This window comes from Anolis carolinensis, chromosome 4, assembly GCF_035594765.1.
Source record: "Anolis carolinensis isolate JA03-04 chromosome 4, rAnoCar3.1.pri, whole genome shotgun sequence".
NCBI lineage: Eukaryota > Metazoa > Chordata > Lepidosauria > Squamata > Dactyloidae > Anolis > Anolis carolinensis.
The window spans coordinates 2,604,280-2,625,396 of NC_085844.1; the positions used below are offsets into that span (position 1 = coordinate 2,604,280).

General features: G+C 43.6%; 1 protein-coding gene across 4 annotated transcripts; it reads right to left on the reverse strand.

Moving 5' to 3' along the window:
* On the reverse strand, nt 1-21,105 carry LOC100558189 (fucolectin). 4 transcript variants are annotated; one of them, XM_062979869.1, is made up of 6 exons: nt 20,833-21,103; nt 13,616-13,746; nt 10,959-11,021; nt 9,218-9,303; nt 3,379-3,676; nt 1-1,774 (listed from the first exon to the last, which is right to left on the reverse strand). In XM_062979869.1, the coding sequence occupies exons 4-6, from the start codon at nt 9,300-9,302 to the stop codon at nt 1,618-1,620; spliced, it is 540 nt and encodes a 179-aa protein (XP_062835939.1). In that variant the 5' UTR covers nt 9,303; nt 10,959-11,021; nt 13,616-13,746; nt 20,833-21,103; the 3' UTR covers nt 1-1,617. The 4 variants fall into 4 exon arrangements, with proteins under 4 accessions (XP_062835939.1, XP_062835940.1, XP_062835938.1 ...); XM_062979870.1 differs by lacking the exon at nt 13,616-13,746; XM_062979868.1 differs by lacking the exon at nt 10,959-11,021 and having other exon boundaries at nt 20,833-21,102.
* Nucleotides 21,106-21,117: the final 12 nt, after the last annotated feature.

The following is a 21,117-nucleotide window of genomic DNA, read 5'->3' on the forward strand; positions in this document are numbered from 1 at the left end:
GCCTTTGACAACACATGAGTTTATTAAGAAAAGCAGGTACAAAGGGGGAAAAGGGCATCCCCCCCAAAAAAAGGAGTAGGAAAGGAGCTATAAAATAGCAGTAGTCTATATACAAAAGAAAAGTAGTCCAAAAATGGCAAAACACATGAAATCCAGGAAGTCAAGATCATAGGCATAAATCTATAAGCAGAAAAGCAGAAACTTTTCCCAAGGCAAAACTCTTTCAGGAACATAGGCCAACACAGGAAACTTGAATCTTGAATTTGAGAGCTAAAACAGGAATGTGAATCTTTTGGCAATGTTGTCTGCTCTGAGAGACACCATAAAACATCACTTAATTTAAACCCAAACCCAACCAATAAGCCATGAGATCATGCCCCACACACCTGGTTTTCAAGGACTTCACGGAGTCTCTCTGACTGCCTAATTAATCTATCCTTCACTCCCTCCTTGCAGAGACCTAATCCGATATCACGGGAAAATTCCCCATCAGCTGAAGGTCAATTCCCAAGAGAACTGGACTTTTCCCCTGTTGCTAAGGAACAAACATTGGAATCCAAAACATCCTCTGTCTCATCTTCAACTGTCTGCACTTCTGTCTGATCTAAGGCCTGCAATCCACTCTGATCACACACAGACTCATCAGTAGGAAACCCATAATCCACCCTGTCCTCTAAGAAATGCCCAGCAACGTGCTGAGCCCCGACATATTAATATTTTAAGTGCTTGTGTATATTGTGAAAAGGTAGAAGCATTAACTTTGTAACTGCAAACTCAATCCACAAAGATGAATCTCAGTCTTGCAAGATTCTGAATTCTCACAGTTGCACAATTCATAAAATAAGCATAAAAGTGTGTGAGAGAGAGGCAGAGAGAGAATGGTCAAAGAGAAGCAATGCACAGATTGGGAGGAGTTACACACAGCAGTTGCAGTAAGCTAAAACTGCTTTGTGGGTGCTTTGTTAATGTGGGATTTGTGTATAGATAGTGTTTAAATGAAATTTGTGTCTAGCATGTATTGCATCATCCAGGAAATGCTATAGTGTGTAAAGAGTTAATTTGGTAAGAAGCTGTATTGACCTTGGATGTGTGGCTGGAGCCAGATAGGAGTGTCCAGACTACAAGTGTGTTTGTATATAGCTGATTGCATCAGATGAGATTTGTTCTGCCTGCTGAGAAGATCTGTGCTGTTTGTCTAGATTGAAAGTCCTATGTCTATCGTCTGCAAGTCTGTTTGTCTTGTCAAGTAAAATTTTGTAAATACTTTTTAACATCGTTTCTGACGTCTCTTCGTTTCTGCGCTCCATTGACAACATACAACTGCTGCTACGCTGCGAATTACTCTGACAGACTCTATGTGAGGCAGTTTTCTTCGACACAATACTTAAGAAAAAGAGGCACGAAAAGATATATTTCATTCTGGAAGGAGTTGGAATACAAAAGAAAAAGAAAAGAAGTTGCAAGAAGACATGATTTGATTTTGGGTGTGGGGGTTCTCTAGCTGCTTGGTGTAAGGGAATATGGCTCAATCGACCTGCCTGGCTCAATCTCAGGTTGTTCATCCAAAAAAGGGCCAGCCACTCCCCTGTCTTAGCTCCCCACGTGTGGTAGAGGTGATCAGTGGCACTCTGTTTTCATCTCATAGACTTCCACTTCGCACAGGGTCAGGAATTCACGCCGAACAGGGATGTGGATGCTGACATAGCGCCCCGGGAGCCCCTGGCAACGGATGGTGCTGATGCCCCCAAGGCTGGTTTCTTGGATGGTCTCACAGCTGCAGAGAGAGGGAAAGTGGTGACTAGGACACAGTGGAGAAATTGAGACAAACTGCAGAAAAAGGGAAACCACCTGAACATTAGGAAGGATTTTCTGACAGTAAGGGATGGTCCGCAATGGAATTGGCTGCCTTGGAGTGTGATGGAGTCTCTAGAGATTTTTAAGCAGAGGCTTAAAACCTCTATCTTGTTAATGTGGGATTTGTGTATAGATAGTGTTTAAATGAAATTTGTGTCTAGCATGTATTGCATCATCCAGGAAATGCTATAGTGTGTAAAGAGTTAATTTGGTAAGAAGCTGTATTGACCTTGGATATGTGGCTGGAGCCAGATAGGAGTGTCCAGACTACAAGTGTGTTTGTATATAGCTGATTGCATCAGATGAGTTCTTTTCTGCCTGCTGAGAAGATCTGTGCTGTTTTGTCTAGAGCGAAAGTCTTATGTCCATTGTCTGCAAGTCTGTTTGTTTTGTTCAGTAAAACTTTGTAAATACTTTTTACTTCGTCTCTGATCGTCTCTTCGTTCTGTGCTCAACTGACGTCATTCATCTGCTGCTACGCTGCGCATTACTCTGATATATCTTTCGTGAGTGCTTTGATCGTGTGTTCCCAAATGGCAGAGGGTTGCAGTGGACAAGGGCCCTTGTGGTTTCTTTTAACTCTACGGCCCAATCAACACTGCCATATAAAATCCAGGTTATCTGGTTTGAACTAGATTATATGGCAGTGTAGGCTCATTTATGTTAGATAGAAATGGCACCAGACAAAATAAAAAGGAGCAACAGCTCTAACACAAAAGTTATCCAAGTCTGATATTGGTTCCAATGTATATAGGCTTCAGAGATACAAAGGCAATGAAAATATCTTCCAAACAAAGTAAACAGACAGTTGGTCATGTTGCTGTATACTGGAATGAAGAAAATAATGACGGAGCACCGTTCTCAAAAAAGTCTTCGCAAGTAAAGTCCAAATAAAGTCCCAAGTCTACAGGGGTTCTCGGGTATTTTTGTACCCTGTTTCAGGGAGAGTCCCCTTCTTCAGGAGTTGGTATACTCCGCAACAATGAACTTATATATAGTGCCTAATTGCTTACACGGAGTGACTCTGCTTGTGGTGATTTCAACCTCCAGAATCACTTGGGACTTTATTTGGACTTTATTTTCGAAGACTTTTTTGAGAGCGGTGCTCCATCATTATTTTCTTCATTCCAGTATACAGCAACATGTTTCTTAGGCCAGGAACCCACAGAGGTGATTTCTTCCTCTGAAAAAGTGCCTATAGCACATGAGATTGTTTGGCAATCTTTCTGAGCTTGGAAACAGATTTTCTTTTTTGGGACTGTGACTCCCAGATTAGGAGATTGTGAAAATTACATACCAAAGAAGGCACCAGACAACTTTGCTGAGAGTGATAGTCAAAAGAGAAGAACCTCCCCGAAGCCCAGAAAGACTACCAAGGAATCTCAGATGCTGGAGACAATATTTCAGAGGAAGGAAGTGTCAACAACTGAAGCTAATGCAAAAACTCTTACAAAGGGGAACAAGCTCATCTCTATGATATCTGTGTTTCAGAGCATAAGGTGAGGTGGAAAAACTTGGACTCACAGGGGGTTGAATCTGCCGTGTCCGACCAAGGAGTCTCCCACATGGACCTCGGCTCCCTGGAGTCTTGCGTCGCAGCAGTCCCCGCGGTTTTTCACGATCACCACATTGATGGAGAACTGCCTTCCCAGGTCCACGTACCACCAGGGCTCCACATCCTCACTGGTGTGGGTGCAGGAGCGGTAGGCATTGATGTCCCCTTCGCAGATCCCATCCACAGCTTTCCCTGAGAGGAGGTCTGGCCCGTGAATTAGGTATATAGAGGACTGGTACGTCGGGCGACCTCTGGCCAAGTTAGGACCTGGAGAGACACAAGGACAAAATGAGGAGGAAGCACTGCAAGATGGTGGGCCAGAAGAAGAATGCTCAATAAGCTTCCACAAAGGGGAGGAGGACCACTGATTGTGGAGACACTGATCCTGTGAGGTCACTGGATCAGTGAAGATATGCCCCAGGCAAAGGGTATTGTTGTGACTCAGCCTTTGCGCTTGTGTGACTCTGATGAGGATTCTGGGTTGCATGTGCATAATTTATTTATTTATTTATTTATTTATTTCCAACATTTATATCCCACCCTTCTCACCCGAAGGGACTCAAGGCGGCGTACAAAATTGACAACAATTCGATGCCTACACATAATTAAAACAGCAATAAAAATCCAATAAAACAATTAAAACAATATAAAGATATAAAACATATGATTAATGATGGGATTCAGATTCAAGATGAATTTCTAGATGACTCTGATGATGGGAATTATGGGATTCAGATGCAGAGTGTTCCTGCTGTGGGAAATGATGAGCAGAGAGTTTTTCCCCTGGGAAGAAATGATGATGTTGTTTCTGATGATGGTTTTCAGGTGCAAGAAGCAGAAAGGGAGAGCAGCTCTCAGCCTCAGCCTGATAACAATAATGAGCTCAGTGGCCTTGACTCTGAGGCCGCATCTCTCGATCAGTCGCCTGGAATTTCGGGGGTTGCGTAGAAGCCTCCGAATAGCAAATAAACAGGAGGTCAGAGGGCAAAGGAATGTCTTCATGTCATGCTATTAAAACAGTCTGCTGAAAGGGAGATCTCTGTCAATGCAACTTCCTAACTTGATCAAGAACCAAGTTTGCTTTCCTGTATTATCGTATAGCCTGGATATATTCTGATGGCTGGGACTTTTGGCTTTTCTAAAAAGGACCTTGTTTCATGCCTATGTTCCTATGGACTCATTGCTTACAGCCTTGTTTTTTTAACTATCTTTTGGAACTGAACCTTTAGCTTTTATGAACTATCTTTTGCCTATTTTCTAAATAAACTACAAAAGACTACTTTCTGTGTGCAGCCTGGTGTCTATAGAAGGTGAAACTGTCAGGATCTCCAATCTTTGACATCTCTGGTCAGCTGACAAAGAACAGATGCCAGCCATAAAGCAGGCCGGCCATAAAACATCCATTACCCTCTAGTATGTGACAGTCCCTATATATGTGGCACAAAAGAAGGTTCTGGCATTCGGTATAATAAAAACTTGTTGGAATCTACCCGCGTGTGTCTTGGTGCTTTCTTTGGAAGACGGGCCCACAGCACAACTGGGAGAAGAGAACCCTACAATTTGTACCGAATCCCCTACTCTCTCTAGCTCTGTGATGACTCATGGGCCATGTAGTCCCGTTCCTAGTACGTTTGAGGCAGATGAAGAGGAAAACTTGGGTTTCCCACCGTTTCTGCCAGAATTGGAGCCCTTGCACCTGCAAGATGTTTGCCCACAAGAAGACAGCCAAACAAGCCTTGAGCAGAAATCTCCCCCATTTTCTCGCCGGGTTTATTATAATCAAGATAGAAGCGCTCGAGAGGCGACTCGCCGCAGCGCTAGGATAGCTGCCAGACAATTAGCTGATTAAGTCTGCTTCCCTTGGGAAACTTTAAGGAGTCTTGCATCTGGACACAGTTTAGGTTTCGTTTCTTGTTCCCCAGAGAAAGTGTTCCCTGGCGGGAAAACAAGATCCTATTTAGGTGTTTGGCCACAAAGAAATCCTTGCGGAGTCAATTCGTCACCAATAACCTTACACAGAGGCCAGAATCTATCTAATATCTTTATTATAGAAATATATAAAGTCAATAAAAACAAGTGAAGAATATAGTTCAGAAGCAGACCTTTCAGATGAGGTCAAATATAGTCCAGAAATGTATTGTCCAATATAAGATATTAGAGTTCAAAGTTTTAATCCACTTGACCGAAACACACACTTTGCCAAGCAAAGTGTGGGGAAATGACAGAGTCTTTAAAGTCCAATGTAGCTTGACAACAAGGCTGGAAAATAAACTTGATTCTTGGCTAGAACAAAGACTTGAAACGAGGCAAACATGAAGCATGAACAAGGTCCGTGGCAAAACGTGAAACAAGGCAGACTTGAATCTTGATCCGGAAAGCAAGGAACTGGGGTACGAAGTCCACACATGATCTCTCAAGCTGATCAATTGACTCTGCAAAGTTCCCCTTGCGACCAGCACCTATATCGGGTCTCGTTTTCCCGCCAACAGAACACTTTCCCTAGAGAACGAGAAGTGAAACCCAACTCTGTCCAGATGCATGACTCCTTAGAATTTCCCAAGGGAAGCAGACCTAATCAGCTAGTTGTTTGGCAGCGATTCTCAGGCTCCGGCGATTAGCCTCTCTGGCTCCTCTATCTCCCTCCGGGAGAACGGGGGGGAATTCTGCCCAAGGCCTGTTTGGCTGAATTCTTGAGGGCAAACATCCTCCAGGTGGAGAGGCCCCGGCGCTGGCTGAAACGGCAGAAATCCCATGTTTTCCTCTTCGTCTGCCACAATAGTACTAGGAACAGGACTACAAGGCCCATGAGTCATCACACCCCAGCCTTTCCGCGGCAGCCCCTTCCCCCTACAGACAAAGGACTGGGAGAGAAGGGGGGCAGCGCGGCCGGCACTACAGAGAGGAGAGGAAGATGCAAGTCACCTTTGATGGAAACCCAGAGAAACTGCCTTTCTTTTTGACGAGAGTGGCTGCCTTCATGAGCAAGTGGGAAGGCTCTTTCTCAAACGAAGAGGACAAGGTCCAACACGTGGCCGACCACCTCGAAGGAGCAGCCTCTGAATGGCTTCTGGCGCTATACGACGTGGGGCCCCCAGAGCTCAACAACTTGGATGCCTTCATGGGGGCACTGAGATCCCGCTTTGCTCTTTGGAAGACGGACCCACAGCACAACTGGGAGAAGAGAACCCTACAGAAACTAACCTGAGGTGCGACAGGTATTTCATAGAATCATAGAATCATAGAATCATAGAATCATAGAATAGTAGAGTTGGAAGAGACCACATGGGCCATCTAGTCCAACCCCCTGCTAAGAAGCAGGAAATCGCATTCAAAGCACCCCCGACAGATGGCCATCCAGCCTCTGCTTAAAAGCCTCCAAGGAAGGAGCCTCCACCACGGCCCCGGGCAGAGAGTTCCACTGTCGAACAGCCCTTCTCACAGTGAGGAAGTTCTTCCTGATCTTCAGGTGGAATCTCCTTTCCTGTAGTTTGAAGCCATTGTTCCGTGTCCTAGTCTGCAGGGCAGCAGAAAACAATCTTGCTCCCTCCTCCCTTTGACTTCCCTTCACGTATTTGTACATGGCTCTCATGTCTCCTCTCAGCCTTCTCTTCTGCAGGCTAAACATGCCCAGCTCTTTAAGCCGCTCCTCATAGGGCTTGTTCTCCAGACCCTTAATCATTTTAGTCGCCCTCCTCTGGACGCTTTCCAGCTTGTCAACATCTCCCTTCAACTGTGGTGCCCAAAATTGGACACAGTATTCCAGGTGTGGTCTGACCAAGGCAGAATAGAATAAGGGGGAGCAGGACTTCCCTGGATCTAGACGCTATTCCCCTATTGATGAGGCCAAAATCCCATTGGCTTTTTTAGCAGCCGCATCACATTGTTGGCTCATGTTTAACTTGTTGTCCACGAGGACTCCAAGGTCTTTTTCGCACACACTGCTGTCAAGCCAGGCATCGTCCCCCATTCTGTATCTTTGATTTCCATTTTTTCTGCCGAAGTGAAGTATCTTGCATTTGTCCCTGTTGAACTTCATTTTGTTAGTTTCGGCCCATCTCTCTAGTCTGTCAAGATCGTTTTGAATTCTGCTCCTGTCTTCTGGAGTGTTAGCTATCCCTCCCAGTTTGGTCCCGTCTGCAAACTTGATGATCGTGCCTTCTGACCCTTCGTCTAAGTCGTTAATAAAGATGTTGAACAGAACCGGGCCCAGGACGGAGCCCTGCGGCACTCCACTTGTCACTTCTTTCCATGATGAAGACGACGCATTGGTGAGCACCCTTTGGGTTCGTTCGCTTAGCCAATTGCAGATCCACCTAACCGTAGTTTTGTCTAGCCCACATTTTACTAGTTTGTTTGCCAGAAGGTCGTGGGGGACTTTGTCGAAGGCCTTACTGAAATCTAGATATGCTACATCCACAGCATTCCCTGTATCGACCCAACTCGTAACTCTATCGAAAAAAGAGATCAGATTAGTCTGGCATGACTTGTTTTTGGTAAATCCGTGTTGACTATTAGCAATGACCGCATTTGTTTCTAAGTGTTCGCAGACCACTTCCTTAATGATCTTTTCCAGAATTTTGCCTGGTATTGATGTGAGGCTGACCGGACGGTCATTGTTTGGGTCGTTCTTTTTTCCCTTCTTGAAGATAGGGACCACATTCGCCCTCCTCCAATCTGCTGGGACTTCTCCCGTTCTCCAAGAACTCTCGAAGATAATTGCCAGTGGTTCTGAAATAACTTCCGCTAGTTCCTTCAGTACTCTTGGGTGTAGCTGATCTGGCCCTGGGGACTTGAATTCGTTTAGAGAGGCCAAGTGTTCCTGGACAACTTGTTTCCCTATTTGGAGTTGGAGGAGACCATATAAGCCGTCTATGTCAGAAATATTGAAAATCAACAGTGTATTTTTAATTACAAAAAAGATGTGCAGGCACTAAAAGAATTAAAATGATGCAATGACTAAGCAAAACCAGCAGGGTAATATAAGCAGGTGTGCCTGTGAGTTAGTTGCTCCTCCTGTGTGAAGACGTCCTTCTGTGTGAAGAATGCCTCCATGTAAAGAGTGCTGTGTTTGATGCTCCAAGAAGAGAGCTGCTTCAGTTTGAAGTTTGTATCTACATGAGAGAGAAGCCCAGCGTGAAGGCAAGAAGCTGAAGAAAAGATATAGCAAGGAAGTTTAAAGAACTTTGTTTATGTTATGAAAACCTTGTTTTTGTAAATAGTACAACCATATTATTTTTCTACAAGAAAAGCCTCAGAAGGAAGATAACAATCGTCTGTGTGTTTTTATTTCGTCTTATACTGGCTACTGGTTCAGGGTCATGCTGCTGCTGCTAAATGAGCTACTCTGTGGTATACTTTTATGGTGAGGGTCTTTTGTTATTAAGCCCATTCGCCAAACAATCTAGTTCAACCACCTGTCATGCAGCACAGGCTGAATTTGCCAGTTCCTATTTCCTTCTTTCTCAAAATTGGATGGGAATGTAGGGGAGACAATGCACAGCCATTGGGGTGGAATTTGCCAGGAAAGGGAAGACTGGGGAGGGAGATCCCAGAATTGCCCAGTTACCATGGTTAGTAGACACATTGGCTGGGGGCTTCTGGTAACTGCAGTCCAGAAACAGTAACGTTTCCCAAGCTGTGAGTAGGGGACATATCTATTTCTCAGTAATCTTTGGGAACCATGGTGGACAGAGGAATACAGATGCCTTAGTTGCGTGGAAGAAACACCCATGGTTTTAAGGATGGAGGAGCCCATGGAAATGCCTCTGCCTGCCCTCCCTCCTTTCCCTGCCTTCTTCCAGTTCTTACCATATCCAGTCACCCCACAGCTCTGTCCCTCTCCGCGTCCAGTCAGCAGAGCCAGGCCCAGGAGCCCGATCCAGATGAAAAACATCCTGCAAAAGGGAAGCAGAGTTGGACCTCAGAGTGTGTCAGGATTGGGGCCCAAGGCCCATAGAAGCAGATGCGAGAGAAATAAAATGCTGGGAAGGGTCCCCAGGAAGCCAAAGCAGCAGGACTTTGAGATATTTCCAGGTTTGCACATTGTCTGCATCCAGCCATAATGGGGTTTTCCAAGTATTGGTGACACATTTGTCAGTTCTGCACCATTTTGTGACACTTTATTTATTTATTACTAGCTGTGCCCGGCCACACGTTGCTGTGGTGTTGTCTTCTAACGGGCAGCAATTGGATAAAAACAATTATTCCTCTCCCTATAATTAGGACTTGATTTTTTTTTCTTTTTGTTGTATCAACCTAGAGCCGTGGATGATGGGTTGTGTTGTCAAATTTTGAGGTTGAGGGGCCTGTAGTTTTGTTGTTTTGTCCGCTGCCCTGATGCCATCACTCTTTTATATATATAGATTTACAATAGAGTCTCACTTATCCAACGTTCTGGATTATCCAACGCATTTTTGTAGTCAATGTTTTCAATACACCGTGATATTTTGGTGCTAAATTTGTAAATACAGTAATTACTATGTAGCATTACTGCTTGCTGAACTACTTTTTCTGTCAAATTTGTTGTATAACATAATGTTTTGGTGCTTAATTGGTAAAATCATAACTTAATTTGGTGTTTAATAGGCTTCTCCTTAATCTCTCCTTGTTATCCAACGTATCCGCTTATCCAACATTCTGCCGGCCCGTTTATGTTGGATAAGTGAGACTCTACTGTATTTATTTGCAGCATTTATATTTATTTATTTTATTTATTTACAGCCTTTATATTCCGCCCTTCTTTCTCACCCCGAAGGGGACTCAGGGCGGATCACATTACACATATAGGCAAACATTCAATGCCTTTTAACATAGAACAAAGACAAGACAAACATAGGCTCCGAGCGGGCCTCGAACTCATGACCTCCTGGTCAGAGTGATTCATTGCAGCTAATTGCAGCTTGCTTGCTCTCCAGCCTGCACCACCCTTATATTCCGCCCTTCTTTCTCACCCCGAAGGAGATCCAGGGTGGATTACAATGCACAAATACATGGCAAACATTCAATTCAATTCCTTCCCAATGCTAATTAGGGTGATTAATTGCAACATTAACACGGGCTTCCAAATGACAAAGAACTGTTGCCACACCCTGGACTCTATACAGATATATATTCTTTCCTTTCCTTACTTAGTTTATCCATACCTCACAACCTCTGAGGATGCCTGCCCTAGATGTGGGCGAAACATCAGGAGAGAATACTTCTGGAACATGGCCACACAGCCCGAAAGACATACAACAACCCTGTGATCCCGGCCATGAAAGCCTTCGACAACACACTACTCACATTTGCATGTTTTCGAATTGCTAGGTTGGCAGAAGCTGGGGCTAATAGCAGGAGCTCACTCCGCTCCCCGGATTCGAATCTGGCAACCTTTAGATCAGCAAGCTCAGCAGCTCAGCAGTTTAAACCGTCGTGCCATCGGAGTCTGCAAGAATGGGAAGGGGCCACCAAAGGCCATCTAGCCCAGCCCGCTTTGGCTACGTGGGAAGACCCTATACAAGTCCTCCCAAAAGATGGCCAGCCTGGTGAAAGAGACTCTGAAGCTCACCTTGAGACAGAAACGTTGGTGGTCCTTTTTGGAGAAGCGGCAACCAGGACTGGTTCTTTTTAACTGCAGCCGGAGAGAAGAGATCAAGAAACCGATGAAATGCAAAATAAATAGGAACTGTGTTGTCGAAGGCTTTCATGGCCGGGATCACAGGGTTGATCCTCTCTCTTCTGCAGGAGTCTACCGGATACCATGCAGCTGTGGACAAGTCTACATAGGGACCACCAAACGCAGCAGCATTGCCCAAACACGGGTCAAAGAACATGAAAGGCACTGCAGACTAATTCAACCAGAGAAATCAGCCATAGCAAGGCACCTGATGAACCACCCTGGACACAGGATATTATTTGAGAACACAGAAATGCTGGACCATTCCAACAACTATCATGTCAGACTACACAGAGAAGCCATGGAAATCCACAACTTCAACAGAAAGGAGGAAGCCATGAAAATGAACAAAATCCGGCTACCAGTATTAAAAAACTCTAAAATCAAAACAGTAGATCGGAACCAACACTCTGAGGGCAGAGGAGCCCCAAGGACGGCTAATGACTCTGAACAAAGGATGCCCCCCAGGCAAGAGACAAACCTTTCCAATGCTAATTAGGGTGATTAACTGAAACATTAATGCTGGCTTCCAACTGACAAAGGACTCTTGTCACACCCTGGACTCCACACAGATATATATTAACCTTCCTTGCCTAGTTTATCCATGCCTCACAACCTCCGAGGATGCCTGCCATAGATGTGGGCGAAACATCAGGAGAGAATACTTCTGGAACATGGCCACACACCCCGAAAGACATACAACAACCCTAAATAAGAACTCCTTCCTTGCTGATGACTTAACCTACTATCTAAAGCAAGGGTCCCCAAACTAAGGCCCGGGGGCCGGATGCAGCCCTCCAAGGCCATTGACCTGGCCCCCGCCCTCATTTTTAAATTGAGACTCGCCCAAAGTCTGAAATGACTTGAAGGCACAACAACAACAATCCTACTTGACTATCTCATTGGCCAAAAGCAGGCCCACACTTCCCACTGAAATCCTGGTAAGTTTACAGTATGTTGGTTAAAATTGTTTTTATTTTTAAATATTGTATTGTTCTTTCATTTACTAATATTGTAAATGAATAATACGGTAATAATATTATATATTGTGTACACATATAATATTGATAATAATATTATAATGTAATCTATATATATAAAAGAGTGATGGCATCAGGGCAGCGGACAATACAACAAAACTACAGGCCTCCCAACCTCGAAATCTGACAATACAACCCATCATCCACAGCTCTAGGTTGATACAACAAAAAGAAAAGAAAAATAAAGTCCTAATTAGAGGGAGAGGAATAACTGTTTTTATCCAATTGCTGCCAGTTACAAGGCTAAGTTCCGCCCACTTGGTCTCCTAGCAACCTACTCAGCCCAGGGGACAGGCACAAGAGTTTGGAGAGACCCCTAAGGGCCATCCAGCCCAACCCTTTCTACTATGCAGCAGGACACAATCCAAGCATTCACAACACATGGACAACGTATAAATACTATACAATACTACACAGGGACATAGACCCCCTCTATCACAGTACACAAACAACCAAATGCATACTAAACATAAAGACAACCATACAACAGACATTCAATACCATCACTACCTCAACAAGTTCTCACCAACACCACCAGACAACGCCACAGCAACGCGTGGCCGGGCACAGCTAGTACAATATAATATTTATTTATTTATTTATTTATTTATTTATTTATTTATTACAGTATTTCTACCCCGCCCTTCTCACCCAATAGCAGACTTAGGGCGGCTAATAATAATAATAATAATACAATATAATAATATTGTATAATATAATAATATTAATTATATATTAAATATTAAATGTAATATTTCTAATAATATTATGGTATAAAGGTAAACTTGGCTTTTCACTCAGGCCTTTGGTTAAGATCATCTTTTTTTTCCCATCACAATTATTACGCTCCTTGACCTTTTGCACTGGTCGCTCTTCCCGATTCCTGATCGATTGATATTACTCAGGACTCCTCCCTCCCTACCGTACCTAATGTGACCTTAAATGATTCTAATGCACTTTATCTATTTATGAATTTGTTACCCATAATGTGCACCGTACACTTTGCTTATCCACTATTGCAACCTCATTGTTTTTAATCGGATGTTTTAATTCTGCGTTGTGTTTTTTTAACTTATTGTGTATATTTTTTTATTGGTTCTTGTTTTTGTCCTGATGTTTTATATTTTATCATTGTTTGTATTTTGATTTTGCTGTAAGCCGCCCCAAGTCCCCTTCGGGGGAGATGGAGGCGGGATACAAATAAACTTATTATTATTATTATTATTATTATTATTATTATTATTATTATTAATATATAATGCTAATTTTTTTTGCACTACAAATAAGACATGAGCAGTGTGCATAGGAATTTGTTTGTATTTGTATTTTCAAATGTTAATTCGGCCCCTCAACAATCTGAGGGACCATGAATCGGCCCTCCACTTAAAAAGTTTGAGGACCCCTGATCCAAAGTCTGGATTATAACAGAAAACAGAATCTTGGCTTCCGTCCAAAGCAAGACAGAGCGATGGAAGGATCTGACACTGAATGCAAAGACGGAATACTCACAGGAGAAGAAATGGAAGATGTGGTCTTAGAAGTGGGAGGCTCGAAGGAAGCTCAGAATGATGCCTATCGCTTTCTCCTCCGCAGCACTTTTAAAGACCTCTGGGCCACACCTTGCAGGATGCAAACAGTTCCTGATAAGGAATGCAAAGTTATAAAATCTAGTCGAGGGAGGGCAATTCTCATGCTTTCAACACCCCCGTTCCAGGAAGCACACCTCACTTCTCATTGTGTGATAACATCTTTGTTCCTTTGCTTTGACCGACCACGTTTTTCTCCAGAAAAATACAGCCTAATGTTGACACTGTTTGCCAAAGTAACCACAAGCTAACCTCACGCCAACATCTTACTTCCAAGGAGTTGCAGAGCTTTCCAAACTGTGTGTTGGGACACACCAGTGTGTCGGCAGGCTGTCTATACTTCACTCAAGTTGGGCTTCTAGTCCAATACTTTTCAGCCATGAAGGAGGATGCAATCTGATCCCTCCCAACAGATGACCATCCAGTCTCTGGGTTGTTGTAGTCTTTCGGGCTGTGTGGCCATGTTCCAGAAGTATTCTCTCCTGACGTTTCGCCCACATCTATGGCAGGCATCCTCAGAGGTTGTGAGGCATGGATAAACTAGGCAAGGAAAGGAAAAAATATATATCTCTGGAGAGTCTAGGGCAGGGGTCTTCAAACTTTTTAAGTGGAGGGCCGATTCACAGCCCCTCAGACTGTTGGGGGGCCGGACTATGATGAAATAGTCCAAAATTTGGATTGTTGTTGTGTGCCTTCAAGTCCTTTCAGACTTAGGTCAGCCCTAAGTCTAAAGTTTAGGACAGAGCCAGGTAAATGACCTTGGAGGGCCTTAGTTTGGGGACCCCTGATCTAGATGATCTCATAAGACCATAGGTAAGCAAAGAGACCTCCAAAGACCATCTAGATGATTTCATAAGACCATTGGTAAGGAAAGGGACCATCAAAAGCCATCTAGATGATCTCATAAGGCAATAGAAAAGCAAAGAGACCTCCAAAGACCATCTAGATGATTTCATAAGACCATTGGTAAGGAAAGGGACCTTCAAAGGCCATCTAGATGATCTCATCAGGACATCAGAAGACCATAGATAAGGAAAGGGACCTCAAAGACCACCTAATGATTTCATAAGACCATAGGTAAGGAAAGGGCCCCCCCAAAGGCTATCTAGACAATCTCATAAAGTCATAGGTAAGGAAAGGGACCCTCAAAGGCCATCTGGACGGTCTCATAGGACCATAGGTAAGGAAAATGATCTCCAAAAGCCATCTAGATGGTCTCATAAGGCTGTAGCTAAGCAAAGAGACCTTCAAAGACCATCTAGATGATCTCATAAGACCATAGGTAAGCAAAGAGACCTCCAAAGACCAGGTAGACATAGGTCAACCCTAAGTCTAAAGTTTAAGACAGGGGCCAGGTCAATAACCTTGGAGGGCCACATCCGGCCCCCGGGCCTTAGTTTGGGGACCCCTGGTCTAGGGTGTGAGAAGAGTCCTTTGTCAGTTGGAAGCCAGCATTAATGTTTCAGTTAATCACCCTAATTAGCATTGGAAAGGTTTGTCTCTTGCCTGGGAGGCATCCTTTGTTCAGTCATTAGCCGTCCTTGGGGCTCCTCTGTCCTCAGAGTGTTGCTTCCCATCTACTGTTTTGATTTTAAAGTTTTTTAATACTGGTAGCCAGATTTTGTTTATTTTCATGGTTTCCTCCTTTCTGTTGAATTGTCCACATGCTTGTGGATTTCAATGGCTTCTCTGTGTCGTCTGACATGATGGTTGTTGGAGTGGTCAAGCATTTATGTGTTCTCAAATAATATACTGTGTCCAGGCTGGTTCATCAAGTGCTCTGCTCTGGCTGATTTCTCTGGTTGAGTGAGTCTGCAGTGCCTTTCATGTTCTTTGACTCTTGTTTGGGCAATGCTGCTGCATGTGGTGGTCCCTCTGTAGACTTGTCCACAGCTTCGTGGAATCCAGTAGACTCCTGCAGAAAAGAGAGGATCCAGTCTCTGTTTAAAAACTTCCAGAGAAGTTGGGAGATATCTCAGAAGATATCAGGAGTCTAAAGAAGATGTCAAATTAGATCCTCACTCCCTATTGGCAAATACAGGAAGCTCCAAAAGCAGATGGAACCAACAAGATAATCCCTATAGACCATGGTTAACAGAAAATTTTGTAGGTGAACTGCAACTCCCCCAAATCAAGGTGAATTTCACCCAAAGACCACCTGTATTTTTTCTGGTCATTGGGGCTCTGTGTGCCAAGTTAGTTCCAGGTCCATCTTTGGTGGAGTTCAGAGTGCTCATTGGTTGCAGGTGAACTATACATCCCAGTACCTACAATTCCAAAATGTCCCGGCCAATTCTCCTCAAAATCTCCCTATATTCAAATTCGGGCATATCGAGTCTGCATGCCAAATTACGTCCAGATTCATCATTGTTTGGGTTCATAGTGCGCTCTGGATGTAGGTGAACTACAACTCCCATAAATCCCTCGAAAGACCTTCAGTATTTTTTGTTGGTCATGGGGGTTCTGTGTTCCAAGTGAGTTCCAGGTCTATCATTGGTGGAGTTCAGAGTGCTCTTGGATCGCAGGTGAACTATACATCCCAGTCCCTACAACTCCTATACATCATGGTGAATTCTCCCCAAACCTCTCTATTCTGTGTGTTTAATTGCTGATGAATTCCTCTGTTTGCTGTGTGCCATAGAAAGGAATAGGAAAGGGTTAAGGGAGAGGCATTGGGTGGAGTTATGCAAATTCCACACAACTTGAGAGAGTAAGGAACACTGGGATGCCTGTGGTGGAGGAAACACAGAAAATCTCGGATGAAATTGTCCCCATATGAAAGCCTTCCCTTGGGTGGTGGGCAGCATGGTGTTTGTGGAGGACATTGACAGGGATCTTGGACATGTTCACGAAACTCGCTATATCCCAGCCGCCTTTGGGTGCTGAACCTGGTTCAGAAATGAACTTTGACCAGGATGAAGCTTATTCTGACTTTTCACCCAGTTCTCCTTCAAGTTCCTTCCAATTACAGACCCCAGCTGTGGATAGCTCCGAGGCTTCCTTAATTGGGAGAGATACTGATAACACCACTCCCATGGAAGAACCAGATGTTTCAAGCTGCCCAGGGAATGTATCCTTTAACAGAAGACAGTCTTTCCAGCAACAAAAATCCCAGACACAGCAGCTTCGCAGGAGTCAACGATTGGCATTTAAAGGGGATACTGGATAGCAGATTGCTTTGGGAACATTTGGGGAGTTCGGTTCCCTTCTGTGACGCCTCTAAGCTGCGTGAGCACTGGAAACCAACACGGAGGCCAATAAACAATCTAATATCTTTATTAAAGCAATAAAAGAATCAAACAAAAATAAGCAGAGTATATAGTCCAATAGTCCTTTTAGGAAAGGTCAAATATAGTCCAGTAATATAAGGAACTAGAGTCGATGTTAGCATTCCAACTGACACGTTGACACTGCGATGGCTAGCCTGTGCCCAGAACTTTTATGGGACTTCAAATCTTCCCCAAACCAGGTGTCTGATCACATTTTCCCAAGGGAAACGGACTGAAGACAACAACTTTGCCAGATGCAATCCTCCCTGAAAACTCCCAAGGGAATCGTTTTAATTAGCGTCCTCTCTCTCCGCTAATCTTGCGCTTCGTCTCAGAATCTCCTTCTCCGAGCGGTGTGTTTTGAGAAACGATTTCCTATCAAAAGGAACACTTTCCGGGGAACCAGGCTCTGTTTCAAGGGCTTTTGTAATTAGCTTTGGACCCGAACTGTCAACAAGGAACATCTGGAAGGGAGCAGAATCTTGCTGAGTTGGAAAAAACCCCATATCCTCTTCAGACTGATCTATAATGGCTGTGGGGTCATGACTCAAGGGTCTCTGAGACATCACACCTTTGCTGTTATTAGATCTAACTTCTATAAAAGTGTCTTGCACTGTGAACTTCTTGTGGTGTCAACGTAGCGACTTCATCATTTCCATTTCCTTGATTTCTCCAAGCCAAGTTTACTATTTCCTGGCGTCCAAGCCGAGCCGTGACTCCCGTTGTTAATCCAGAGTGAATTCACATCCTTGCCTCATCTTTTTGCCTGCCTTGAAATCCAAGACTTTTCAGTGACTTTGGACTTTGTTGTTTACTCCTGCTTCCTTGTTGCTTTCCCCGCTCAAGAACTTTTCAACAGTTTTGAGCGTGTTTTGGTTTCTGGAATTTGGACAATAATATTGGACATATCTCTTCAACGCTTTGGACTAATTCATACCATTCCTTAAATGACTATTGCTCATTCATCCCTTCCACTTATTCTTTCCTGAATTTATTATTGTTTTAATAAATATATTATATGATTATTGGTCTCTGTCTGGTTTCCAGTGCTCACGCTGCCTTGGGGTGTTACATGTAATGTCATTAGAGGGAGGGACAATGGCGTCTCTGGAGTAGTGGGAGCTATAGCTCTTTGTGGAAGTGGGAGCTGGTCTGTGGAGGTGGGCACCCCAAACACACACACACACACACACACTTTCACTTTTATTAAGTGTATGGATAGATTTGCTAAAATCCATTAAACTAATCTGAAATGACTAACAACATGAATAAATCCTACCTTTCCTCCCCATCTCCCTATCATATATTGTGAAAATAAATTAAGAGAAGGAGATTCCACAGGATTCGCAGGCAGTCTATATATTACAAGAGTTGGAAGAGACCCCCAAAGGGCATCCAGTCCAACCCCCTTCAGTCAGGCAGGAATGCATCGTCAAATCAGTCCTGGACATCCATCCAGCTTTGGTTTAATAAACCTCCAGAGATTTTTAACATTATAGACGTGGAGTGCTGGTGATGTTCAAGTGTACATGGTTATAACCTTTATAATTAGCACAATTTGTCGATCGAATTGCAATCAATTACCACTAAAATGGATCAGTTTCAAATTAAGGAGAAAAAAAATCTGTTGACAATGATGTTTGTGATAAACCCCATGGAGTGGCTATAGAGGAAACAACACAAGAATCAAGCATAGAACACAAGGAGTGTAAAGTGAATAACTCCAAACTTCATTTGTACCACCAAGATTATAAAAGATATACCGTATATACTCGAGTATAAGCCGACCCAAATATAAGTCGAGGTACCTAATTTTATCATTTTTCCAAATTCTCAGGAACCTTGCCATACTGCAAAATAATATCCTTCATTTGTGAGCAAACATTTGTAATAAGATCTGGTCAGGTGTATTTGCTGCTTCAGTTTTTCTGATCATAAAATGTTCTTTATTGTTATGGGAGAATTAGGTTTCTGTTCACTTCCTTCAAAGGAAGTATGTGTGTAAAGAAACATTATATCAGTGAAATACCTTCTGCATATTTACATTATTTTTATTGCCCCTCCAGTGTTCTCTATATGCATTGCCAACCACTTTCTAGGTTTATTTGTACACTCAAAATGCTCACCTCCATCTCTTCCTCTAGTAATACAAATACCTGGCTCTGTCAAATCTAATCATATTTATCTTTGGTGAAGGCTTCCTAATTCTCCTCCTCCTCCTCCTCCGACTATTTTTTATTTATCAAATTAACTTTTTCTTGCCTCTTTTTCTAAAATTCTATATTGTGTTTATTAGGAATATATTCATAACCTGTTGTGACTGCGCCTTCGGGGATTATGGTTGATGGTGGTGGGATTCGAAGAGGAAGAAAAAACCCTCGTGATGAGGGTTCACTGGAGGAGTTGCGCAGGAAGCGACTTAGAGAGCTATATGGGGGATCTTCTGAGGAAGATTCAGATGGGGAGTTTGGGGAAGAAATGGATGCTGAGGAACAGGTGGTGGCTGGGGAAGTGGGCACTGAATGGGCACAGCCATCAGAGATGTCTGGGGATTTGGGGCCTATGGATACTGCTGAACCTGGGGTTTCTGCAGGAGCTGATCCCACTTGGGATGCTTGGAGAGGGGAGGATGGTTCTTTAAGTGTTCATGGGGCTAAGTGTGGGCAGGATGATTGGGACTCCGACGAACTGTTAGGCACTCCTGATCCACGAGCCCTAGCTGTGTGGAGTTCGGACTCTGAGTAGATTTGGGACACCTGGTGTTTGGGTGTGAGTGTTTGGTCACCCAGGAGGAAGGGGAATAAAATGGGAATGTTTGGCCACTGCACTTTGCGTGTGGCAAGGTGTTGCTGAGGCGCCATTGGGATCTCTGTGCTTTTGTGAAGACTGGACTTGGACTGTGATTCGGATGTAAGTTATCTGGGACTGTTCTGCAGCGGAGGGATGGAATGTGTGGGTTTCCCTGGACTGCACTCTGATTACTATTTCTAGCTGCTGATACCATCGTTGCTTGGCTCTTTGTGCCTTTTCGTGGACCTGGTTTGGATGACTCCACCCTCTTCGGACCCTGGCTTGGAATTTGACCTGACTTCTGTCTTCGCCCTCTGACTGACGACTACTCCCGGCTTCTGACTACTGGTTTGCCCTTCGGAATTTGCTGCTGCCTCCTGACCTGACCTTGGATCCTCCTGACGACGGCTATTCATCATCCCTTTGAAGCTCTCGGCTTTATCTGCACCATGGAAGCAGTTTACTGCACTTCTACTTTGTTTTGTTTTCAAACCAATTTGGTGTTTTTCTTTTGGGAACTGTCCCTTTAAATCCACAGAACCGGCTGGCTGTTTCAGAAACGGTTTGGAGCCAAAAGTGGCTTTTGCACTTTCAGCTATACTTTGCAGCTTCTGGAAGGTTTCAAGTCTTTGTTTATTTTGCATATTTTCTAGCAGTCAATTCAATTTGTTCTCTAAAGCTGAGCTGAAGCGTCTTTTAGTTTTTATTGAATGCCAGCGTGGAAAAAAAGCTTGGCTTGTTTTTGAGTTATATTTTTGTCCGAACTACTCTTGAAACACTGATAAGTGAAGTGTTTCAAGGATACTCTCTGTGTTTATGTTACTTTTGGCTTATCTTCTGAATAAACTCTGTTTTGTTTGTTAACTGGCGTCTGACTCTTGACACAACCTGTTAGGATTATGATACTAATGTGGTTAGATATTGGTGCAGAGTAACAAAAATACAGAAGTCTAGGGGTTTATGTGAGCAGAGGTGAGAAAAAGAAAAAATAGCCAGCCTTCCTTTCCTTTTAAAAGAGTCATGTGCATGAAATAAGCATCAGAGACATCAAAAGTAAAATAGTAAAAATATGTTTACTCACAATCTTGTATGCTGATGGTCATACAGGTAAAAACATCTTAGTTCCAAAAGAATACAGTTCAGGATACTACATATCTCTTAACAAAGAAGTAACATCAGCATGGCATGGCAGGATCAAGAAGCAGGAAGAGGCAAAAGAGCCAAAAAGAGGAAGAGAACAATATAAAGTCTCCCCCTTTATACCCCAAATTCTAAAGGCCTATGTCACTTCCTGTATGTCTCCAGGAAGTATACTCCCATTTCCCACATCACATGCAAAACCCCTAAAATTGTGCCATCAACTCTG

Excerpts from the sequence above, each read along its gene's own strand:
- LOC100558189 (XM_062979871.1), bottom strand. The coding sequence starts at position 9,302 with ATGTTTTTCATCTGGATCGGGCTCCTGGGCCTGGCTCTGCTGACTGGA. Across the intron at positions 3,677-9,217 it reads CTGTGGGGTGACTGGATATG|GTCCTAACTTGGCCAGAGGT; the intron begins GTAAGAACTGGA and ends GTGTCTCTCCAG. Across the intron at positions 1,775-3,378 it reads CACGGCAGATTCAACCCCCT|CTGTGAGACCATCCAAGAAA; the intron begins GTGAGTCCAAGT and ends CTCTCTCTGCAG.